Source organism: Betta splendens, chromosome 2 (genome assembly GCF_900634795.4).
Source record: "Betta splendens chromosome 2, fBetSpl5.4, whole genome shotgun sequence".
NCBI classification, from domain to species: domain Eukaryota; kingdom Metazoa; phylum Chordata; class Actinopteri; order Anabantiformes; family Osphronemidae; genus Betta; species Betta splendens.
The window spans coordinates 27385670-27396068 of NC_040882.2; the positions used below are offsets into that span (position 1 = coordinate 27385670).

General features: G+C 41.6%; 1 protein-coding gene and 1 long non-coding RNA gene across 2 annotated transcripts; both read left to right on the top strand.

The window, feature by feature from the left end:
• The first annotated feature begins 4101 nt into the window (after positions 1 to 4101).
• Positions 4102 to 5282, top strand: LOC114843744 (Fc receptor-like B). Its single transcript, XM_029130576.3, has 4 exons — positions 4102 to 4196; positions 4354 to 4416; positions 4503 to 4754; positions 4887 to 5282. Exons 1-4 carry the CDS (start codon positions 4166 to 4168, stop codon positions 5147 to 5149), a joined length of 609 nt encoding a protein of 202 aa, XP_028986409.2. The 5' UTR covers positions 4102 to 4165; the 3' UTR covers positions 5150 to 5282.
• Positions 5283 to 5759: 477 nt separating this feature from the next.
• On the top strand, positions 5760 to 8121 carry LOC129605065 (uncharacterized). Its single transcript, XR_008696553.1, has 4 exons — positions 5760 to 5906; positions 6773 to 6844; positions 7487 to 7566; positions 7818 to 8121. It is a non-coding gene; the product is annotated as an uncharacterized LOC129605065 (long non-coding RNA).
• The last annotated feature ends 2278 nt before the right edge of the window (positions 8122 to 10399 follow it).

The window sequence follows — 10399 nt, forward strand, 5'->3', positions numbered from 1 at the left end:
AACACAGCATTTACGTGGCCCCACATGTTCCCTCATGTCTCGGGAAGATATCAAAATGTCGTCCAAACAGACAAACACAAAATTCCATTCCGTTTTAACGCCCGTATTTTCATCCTCTGGCCCAGCTCCATCACTAGTTCTATTAACTTCTGCACCTTGGAGAGGAGTTTATTACCAACCAGTTCATCTTTTATTCTGTTCGACAACCCCTCATAAAACTTGTCGCACTGCACCAATTCAACGGAAACAGGTGCACATACATAGATAACACAACTCAGAATACACAGGTACTTAAGGTTAGCCACACACCTAAAGTCTGTCACACTACATACACACAAGACTAGTGATCCACAGCAGTCAGGTAAGATATGACACTACTGAAGATTGTCACTTGGAATCAATAAGAAGTAGAAACTGTTAGGGAAATTGTTAGTTCCCTTTGTAAATCTTAAACAAAGCAGACACAATCAGTTGAGACCTTCTTCAGGATTTTACTTGCAAGGAGTGAGCAGTTTAAAGCAAAGGCAACTTCCTCTCACTGAAGAGAAGACAAGGATTCAGCTCATAATAAGTATTGCATTCTGGGAGGTGCATAGTAACACAGAACGTGGGAAATATTTCCTGCACAAAGCATTGGGCTCATCAGATAAGGATGCTACACACCGGTAGTCCCTATTTCTTGCAGAGCAGAAGGGAGGAAACTTCAAGGCTATAGCACAGCTAACAAGGCTTCAGCAAAATATGTTTCAATGATTAAATGCAGTATTTTTCCAACATTTCTCTCCTGTTTAACATTGAAACATTCATTAAACAATCATGCATACATCAGAACAGCACAACGTCTTTTTGATTTTTACAACATCGTAGACAGGGTCAAAAGCACAGAAGCACAATATTTAAAGCTTAGTGTCCATTTCCGTTGACATCGTGGAGATCCTCTTCACAGTTATCGAGCTTCAAAGGTGTATAGTGTATTTGCCGAGAGAGCATGACTGCGCACACCCTGAGAAGGCCTTGATTCACCAGCCTGATGATCATGGCCCTCAAACAGGGAATTACGCACAACACAATAAAAATAAGAATAAGAATACGAAAACCTTTAATAGTCCCGCAGTGGGGAAATTACTTCTCACAACAGCAGTACAGATGAGCGAGAATACAGCTACAGAACAGTTTGTGTTGGCACAGTACAAAGCAGTACAGTACAGTTAGAGTGAGCATGAGGTCATTGCAGGGTTATTGCACAGTAATGGGTATAAGATTTGTACCGGTAACAATATACATGATTGTTCACAGATTTACACAAATATTGTGCAGAGCAGGTTGCTATATAAACCACTGATGCAGTGGGTGAGTGACTGTAGTGGGACGTGGTCAACAGTTCTGATTGTACAGTCTGACAGCAGCAGGTAGGAAGGATCTACGATATCGCTCCTTCACACAGCGAGGGTGGATCAGTCTGCTACTGAAGCTGCTTCAGAGCAGCCAGTGAGTCCTCCAGTGGGTGAGAGACCTGGTCCATGATGGATGTGAGTTTAGCCAGGACCCTTCTCTCACCCACCTCCTGCACCGTGTCCATAGTGCAGCCCAGGACAGAGCTGGACTTCTTGATGATCCTGTCCAGTCTCTTCCTGTCCCTCACTGTGATGCTGCTGCTCCAGCAGACCACACCGTACAGGATGGCTGATGCCACCACAGAGTCATAGAAGGTCTTCAGGAGTGGCCCCTTACTCCAAAAGACCGCAGTCTCCTCAGCAGGTACAGTCTGCTCTGACCCTTCCTGTACAGTGCATCCGTGTTATGAGTCCAGTCCAGTTTATTGTTCAGATGCACACCCAGGTAATTGTAAGAGTCCACTCTCTCAATGTCCCTTCCCTGGATGTGCATCGGTGGGATGACAGCAGGCTGCTGTCTGCGGAAATCCACCACCATCTCCTTTGTTTTCCCTGCATTGATCAGGAGGTGGTTCCGCTGGCACCAGTCCACAAAGTTCTGAGTGAGTCCTCTGTACTCTGCATCTTCATCATCGGTGATCAGTCCGACAATCGACCGGCTGGATGGTGTTGAAGGCACTGGAGAAGTCAAAGAACATGATCCTCACAGTGCTGCCGGGCTTCTCTAGGTGGGAAAAAGCTCGATGTAGGAGGAAGATGACGGCGTCGTCTACTCCTATGCCGTGTCGGTAGGCGAACTGCAGCGGGTCCAGGTAGGTTCCCACCGCAGAGCGGAGGTGACCCAGCACCAGTGTTCCCAGTGTCTTCATCAGATAGGACGTGAGGGCCATCTGGTCTGAAGCTGCTGATGGCATGCGGTGCCAAAAACCTCATATCATATGGGGAATGTCCTACGTTTAGTGAGGTCATTGAAGGCCTCATCCTAATTTCTTTGCTCCATAAAAGAACTTCCAGGAAGAAGCCGTGATTATGGTGGGGGCAGAATGGTGGTAGCGCTTTCGCAGCACAGCCCTCACGATTCCTGGGGCGGCCCTTGTGCCTCTCTGTGTGGCTCAGCTTCCTCCCACGGTCCGAAAACATGCATTAGGCTCATTGGTCACTCTAAAATTGCCCATAGGTGTGAGTGTGTGTGCGTGTTTGTCTGTCTGTGTGTTGCCATGTGATGTCCGAGCTGCAGTGGGGAAGAGACTGGACGTGGTAAAAGAAGATTACCGACACTAGCTTGGCTGCATTGTAGCGTCAGAAAAAACACAAACTGCACATTGGGAGAAATGCTGCACCGGCTGCATTTAGGATGGGACTGCACACGCTTGGTGGACTTAGACGTAGCGGTAGAACCTGCCCAGCTAAAGGATGTAGCATGTATTAGGCTGAATGTCACATTGTGATGGACAGTTTTGCTTTTTCAAGAGGAGTGTATAAGTATGTGACAAACCACCGGCACACACAAATACTACACCATCCACCCCCCCACAGCTATACTTCCATACCTTCCAGGCAGAGGCCACACTGGCTACCAGAGTGTTTGGTGGAACCATTGAAGAAAGAAACCGAGACGATAAAGGACCTTGGAGTGATTGAGGCCTCATCGAGTGAGTGGTGCAGTCCTGTGGTGATTTTCCCAGAGAAGGATGCGTCCTTCTGTGTCTGCATCGACTTCCGTCCCAGTTCCAGTCCCAGTTCCAGCATACCGCGAGCATAACCGCGAGTAGACAACTTATTAGAAAGAGCCTCTACCTGTCAACTTTAGAACACGGCACAGACCTTGGCTCCTGAACGTGGTAGTCGACTATCTGCCGAGGCCAATCAGCCGCTGAGGGCGAAAGCCAGCTTCTTCCCCCAGGAAGTCCGAGCTGAACTCAGTGAAACATGTGTGCTGCCATATTTAATTTACCTACCTTTTACCTATCTTTTCTTTATTTTATTTTACTATTTTTATGCTAATAGGTTATGTATATAAGGGTTTATAACAAAAAATAATATATAAATAATTGAAAAGGGTATGAAAAAACAGAGTCAGACTGGATACAATTCCATTGTGTCAGGGTGCGGCAATGAACGGACCCACATGCACAGCGACGAGACGTGAGGCGAGGCGATGCGAGAAAGTGGTATTTAATTCCAGAACTCAGGTCACAACGGTCCGGGGTCATACACAGGTAACAGTAGATAATCCAGACAGACGTGGCAGGCAGGGATAAGGCAGGCTCAGAGTAAACGAACAAACAGGATACACGGGTTACAGCGGGGCTAGGTCAGCGAACGGGACTACGACAGGAACACACAAAACACGGCCGGACAGGATCAACGAACTGGAACAACGGTAACACACAAACAACGATCTGGCAGGGAACTTAGGACACAGGAGGTGGTTAAATACAAGGTGGCTTGATTATTGATACAGTGCAGGTGAGGATAACGACCAGGTGGAGCAGGGACAGCTGTGACACGACAAAAACCGGAAGTAAAGCTAAAACAGGAACAGAAACCAGGAGATTACCAAAATAAAACAGGAAACAACTAGACACAAGACCCAGATCGTGACACATTGTGCCTCCTGTTTCATCACTTGTCCACCAACTCTTCTTCTTTTTTAGTAGTTCTGAAAGCACTGTGACACTATAATAGGTAGAAACAGCGTCTACTGCAGGAAGAGGAGGTTCTTCTTCATCATCAGCTTCTCTGTTGAACGTCAGTCACAACCAGGCAGCATGAAGGTCACAGCAGTCAGAGCAGCGTGGGGTGAGTCCTGCCTCCACTTACAGCTTTAAACTGATCTATGAGGCTTTTATTTTCCTAACCTTCACACATCAGCAGCTCAGACTCTTTTACACTCAGAGCTTCATGTTGTGCGTTCTTGTACATCATGTGTTTTTCTATGTGTAATTCTCGTCTCCAGTGTTTCACACGTTGCTGCTGCTCACGGTTCAGAGTCAGAACAGTTTCAACCTGCAGGAAGGAGGTCAGTGAGTGATTCACTGAAGGACATATGTGAACATTAACATAATACTTTCCCACAGGTTAAATCTCTGTTTGTGTGTGTTTCAGGTGGAGCTTCTCTCCTCATTGATCCAAACAGGCTGCAGTTCTTTGAATATGAATCCATTTCCTTAAGTTGCGCTGGTTTTGATGAAGCAGCTGATTGGAGAGTGATGAAAACGGACTCCTCAGGTTCTGATCGATGGGAAACATCAACAGGATCAATGATCATTAAACCTGCCTATGTTTCACACAGTGGAGAATATGTTTGTGAGGATGAAGGAGGAAACAGGAGCAAATCTGTCAACATCAGCATCACTGGTGGGTTCAACGGCTCATGTTGTCACATGTGATGTGTGATACATTCTGATCTGATCCATGTTTAAATAATATGACTGTACGACTGTGTCAAACATCAGGGTCCTGTTTAACACTGTCTGCTTTGTTGTTGAGCTGCTGACGTGATCCTGGTGAGTCCTGCTCTGCCTGTGGTGGAGGGAGAAGCTGTGAGTCTGAGCTGCAGGAGGAAAGGATCCCCCTCCAACCTCCCAGCTGACTTCTACAAAGACGGCAGCCTCATCAACACTGGACACACAGGCAGCGTAACCATTCGCAGCATCTCTGCGTCTGATGGAGGATTCTACAAGTGCAGCATCTCAGGATCTCAGGGAGAATCAGCAGAGAGTTGGCTGCAGGTCAAAGGTCAGACCAACTGAATATTTTATAATATATGAAAAATATTAAAATGCATGATTATTTGAATGTTACACATTTAGTGTGTATTTCACCTTAAACATGTTACATGACTAAATGTAAATGTAGCAGCTTCTTGGAGCTGCAGCATTTACTACAACAAAACAAATAAACAACAAAAACTAAGTCCTGTCAATAGAAGGAAACAGCTGAACTGCTGCTGTGAGTGGGAGTGAGAGGTTGTCGTCATCCAGGTGAACCTGTTTGAATGTCAGGGTAACAATCGACTTCTTTAGAAATGTTTCTTCAGCTTCTTCAATCTGAGCAAACTTAGACCAACATTAATCCACCTTAGTTTCACTTCACACATGTAAAAGAACAGACTTGTTAAGTGCACAAAGGACTGGAGGCCAAGAGCAGCTGCAAAAAACCTCCACCGTTCGATAATGGCTGTTTTTTATGGGAACAAACAAGGTTTTCTTATAGGTTGTCTAAAGCCTCCTGCTGTGTTGAGGAAAGGGATTATTTGGACTTTTCTGTCAAAACACTTAGTTGTGTTTTTTCACTCTGTGCCTTTAGCTGACTTTGAGTTAAACCAGCTTTATTTTTCAGCAGCACATATTCCTCCTTCTGAAGAGACAACAGCAGCAGATGATCCACAGACGTCTCCAAGTCCTGGCTCCAACAGGCTCCTTCCTGTGTTAACAGCTGTCTTCACCTTTACGTTTGTGGTTGTGCTGCTGCTAGTGGTCGGACTTGTACAGTGTCGGAAACACAGAGGTACAGAAAACACAGTAGTCGTCAGAAATACAAGTATGTTTTAAGGTAAAACAGGATAATTCTTAAATTAATTCTTAAAGAATGTTCTGGTCACATGATCTACGCTGGATAATTTGCGACCGGTGTGATGGAGTCAGAGTAGTTTTACATGGATCACATCCAACTTTAATGCAGATTTAGTGCAAAAAGTAAACAAATCAAATATTTATTATTATTATTATTATTATTATTATTATTATTATTATTATTATTATTATTATTATTATTATTATTATTATTATTATTATTATTATTATTATTATTATTATTATTGTTTCACCCAATTGCTCAGATGTCTCAGAATTCACTGCAGCCATGTCCTTGAGAAACACTGTGTTTAGACATTGAACGCTAATCAAATTGAATTGAACTGCATCAAACCATAATAATCATAACATCATTATACTAGTTTATTTGAATAGAGTCAGGGATCTGTTGTAGCCACTCCTCCAGTTTGGGGGTCACAGCCCCTAGTGCTCCGATCACCACAGGCACCACTGTGGCCTTCACCTTCCAAGCCTTCTCCAGTTCTTCTCTGAGCCCTTGGTATTTCTCTAGTTTCTCATGTTCCTTTTTCCTGATGTTGCCATCGCTTGGTATTGCCACATCCACCACTACGGCTTTCCTCTGCTCTTTGTCCACCACCATCCATTGTCCACATCCATACATACAGTACAGACAATTCTGTTTGTACTTACTGTAGTATACAAATAGTTTGGGTGCAATTGATTTAGTCTATGTTTTGGGATCATTTTTTTTAAATTAAAAACATTCTCACTCTGATTTTGTGTTGGAATAAATAAAGAAATGATTTGTGGTCTTTTCAGGTCCAGAGGAAAACGCAGCTGATCCAAACGATGTGACTTATTCTACTGTCACAGCAAAGAGAAAGAGGGAAGGTAAGTTTCATTGAGGTCTCATTTTAGTGTCAGTCACGTTTAAACTGTCAGTATCTGTTATTAATGTAACATATGTTCATATGAGACCAAGTCTTTGTGTGACGTGAGGTAACTCAGCATCAGTGTCTGTTTGTAAGTGTGGTTTTTGAGCAGAACAGATGAACCACGTTTAAACGTCTTCTCCACATGTTCACACATGCTGCTAAAAGCGGGTCCGCGTGGACCAAACCACCGTCTGGGTCCACGCGGACCCGCTTTTAGACGTCGTCTCAGAGCCGGTGGTTTGACCCCACAAACAACAATGAAAAGAACAAGAATGACGAGAATGATGAGAAGGGAAACGTGAAACACGAGCTAAAAAAGCTGAAGCCTGAGATGCAGCAGAACCTCAGTCAGGTGATACGTCATCATGCAGCACAAAGGTGACACATTAGTGCATGCAGACGTGTTGAACCACTGATGGAGCCTCAGAATCTACACTGGAAAAGCACATGATGGTTCAAGTCTGGAACGCAATTACAGAAAGAATCTGCTTAATGTCTCATGACAAATAAAACGTTACTAAAAACAGAGACCTTCGTTCACAGACTTTTATCAACGGTTAAAGTCTGATGTTCTCGTTATTTTCTTCCTACGTTTCAGTTTCCAGGTCAACAAACGTTTCAGATCCAAACAAGTCAACATATGCTGTTATCGTCCCGAGGAAGGAATGAGCTTCTGTGGTCAGTGTTCATGTTGTTTAAATGTTTTTTATATTTATATTTAAGGTTACTTCATTTATTCATGTGGTTTTTTAGAACACCAGTATTACATGAAAATAAAGCTGGGTGTATCTGCACAAACATCCATTATTCTTAAAAAGGTTATTAGAAACAGTGATTTACTATAAATGCATTCTTCGTTTATTAGTTTTTTATATTTGACTGTGTCACATGTTTGCGTTGATTGTTTTCACTTTATTTCTGTTTTCTAGGTCCCACAGAACAAACTCCTCAAATTAAACTGTTTGCTACTATATACATTGTAACATAAATACATATATACATAATGTACTATCTACATAGTACATTGTATGGCACCTTTACAGCATGTCTGGTTGGGAGTTACAATGGAGGCCTCTGTTTATTATATTCAAATGACTGATGCATGAGAAACTATGTCCCGCTGTCTTTTATACCTTCATTAGTTTTAGTTTGCCAAGATTCAAAGCAGAGGGTCTCGCTGCTGTTGGACCAGTCTGGTAGATTCTGATTTGGAATTTAAAATAAAGTAGAACAACAATAGATTTGTTTTGAGTGTCTTTTGTTTTTGATGATTACAGTGGTTTAATGATCTAAATGTAATTAAAAATTAGTGATAAAATGTTGCTTTTACTTAACTTAAGATATTAAGTGAAGCCATTCAATACCATAATTGATAATATAAATGTATAAGTTTAATCTGTTTGGTAATTAATAGTCTAGATAATAATAACTGACCTTCCTTCATTTGCATTTTGACTCTCTCCCTGGGGGGTAAATAAACGCTGCATTCAGTGTATTGATGTCCGTAACCAGCGCGTTCTGTGATCCTGGAGAGTCCAGTCCATGTGGTGCTGGAGAGGGAACCTGTGACTCTGCTCTGCAGAAGCAGCTTTGTGAAGGACGGCTCCTGGTTGAAGTAGAGGCTCCTTAAACCTGATGAAGGCCTCTACAGGTGCAGCATCCATGACTGTGGAGAATCAGCACAGTGCTGCTTGTCAGTCAGAACCACGGAGCTGGTGACGGGTCAGAAGGGTCAATGTTCAGCAGGACGTCCCATCATTCACTGAGTCCGTCCCACACAAACTGTCTTACGTGATGTGTTACTCACTCAGTGACTGTGGTAAAAACACACTTTACACTTTATGGATGTAATGAAGTGTTTCCTCTGTCTTCCAGCTCACACAGGCCTCTGTCTCATCTGGGCTCAGGTTTCACCACAGTGATGGTGTTTCTGCTGCTGGACTGAATAACTGTGGGAAACTAAAGCTGCACTGGAATGAATGACACATGTTATGTCAGTTGTTTAGTTTGGTTGTACAGGAAATTAGTTTTGTCTAATAGTCTTTTTTTGTTAGATGTTGTGTAGGTTCAACTTGAATCATGAATATTCTTTTTTTTTTCTTTTGTTTTATAATGTTTGAAGTTAGAGATTAGACTTGTAATTTCCTGCTTTAAATCAAGTGTCTATTGCTTTTTTTCAGTTTTTCTTAGTTGCTTTAGTACAATTCTCAGATCAGAATTGAAGTTTGCAAATATGTGTGAGCATTTCTCAGAACAATTTGTACAAACAGCAAAACACTATGGATTTCTTGCAAAAGCCTGTAACTTGCTCAAAATCTTTAGTTCATCTCTCAAATCTAAGTCTTTATGTCATTGAACGTGTCATTGTCTACGAACAAGCCAGTCAAATTACTTAGTCATGTTGTCAATATTACTTTGGAGGGAGGTTCTGACATAAACTATGGCTAAAGTTTGGATGAAAATTACTGCAAAATGTTTCACCTTTTTGTTTGATTGCAAGAGACTGGATAATGGAAGCCAGGAGGGTCATTTGTTTACGTGGCTGGTGATCATAACTTTCCATCCTGATGCCTGATGATGTTGGAGTGATGAAAACTCACATTCTCCCAAACTATCACATACTTTGGCAGGTGATCTCCACTCTGACCCCTCTCTTCTTTAGGTTTGAGATCTCTGTAGAGAGTTTCTAGAAAGGTGATAAGATGCTCTGTGTTGTATGGACCAATTACAGTATGGGAATATGAGTAAGCAAACCATTGTCAGACATAGAACATTGTGTTGTGCTCCAGCCATATATATATATATATATATATATATATATATATATATATATATATATATATATATATATATATATATATATATATATATCTGTCCTGATTTGGTAAATTGCTCTCAGGTGACTTGACTTTCTCTAACAAAGGTGCATCTCATTAACCATCAACTGGCAAGTATATATATATATATATATATATATATATATATATATATATATATACTTGCCAGTTGATGGTTAATGAGATGCACCTTTGTTAGAGAAAGTCAAGTCACCTGAGAGCAATTTACCAAATCAGGACAGATTTAGTAAAAGAACATATAATCGGAGATGTATAAAAATATGTTTGTCACATGTCAATGGTTGACAACTTGGTCAACCATTTTGCAGTTAATGACTTATACGATGAACTAATGACTAGATGTTTTGAGGAGTCAGACTATTGCACAGTGAACTATATAATGCATTTTGATCAACATGACATAAACAATTGATAATGTAGCAAAGAGCTGGGAATTGTACATAATCATTTAAATGCATGTACCAAAGCATTTGGTACATTGTTCAAAGTAGTGAGAAACTGCTTATATGATCTGCACATGTGACATCATGATGTGAAGATTGAACAAATAGTTTTGAAAATTTCATTCTGAACTGAGAATTGTACTAAAGCGAGAAAAACTGTTATTAAACTTTAGCTAGTAATTAGATGTTAGTGTGTGTAGATTTGTTAGC

Excerpts from the sequence above, each read along its gene's own strand:
- LOC114843744 (XM_029130576.3), top strand. The coding sequence starts at position 4,166 with ATGAAGGTCACAGCAGTCAGAGCAGCGTGGG. Across the intron at positions 4,417-4,502 it reads TTTCAACCTGCAGGAAGGAG|GTGGAGCTTCTCTCCTCATT; the intron begins GTCAGTGAGTGA and ends TGTGTGTTTCAG. Across the intron at positions 4,755-4,886 it reads TGTCAACATCAGCATCACTG|CTGCTGACGTGATCCTGGTG; the intron begins GTGGGTTCAACG and ends TTTGTTGTTGAG.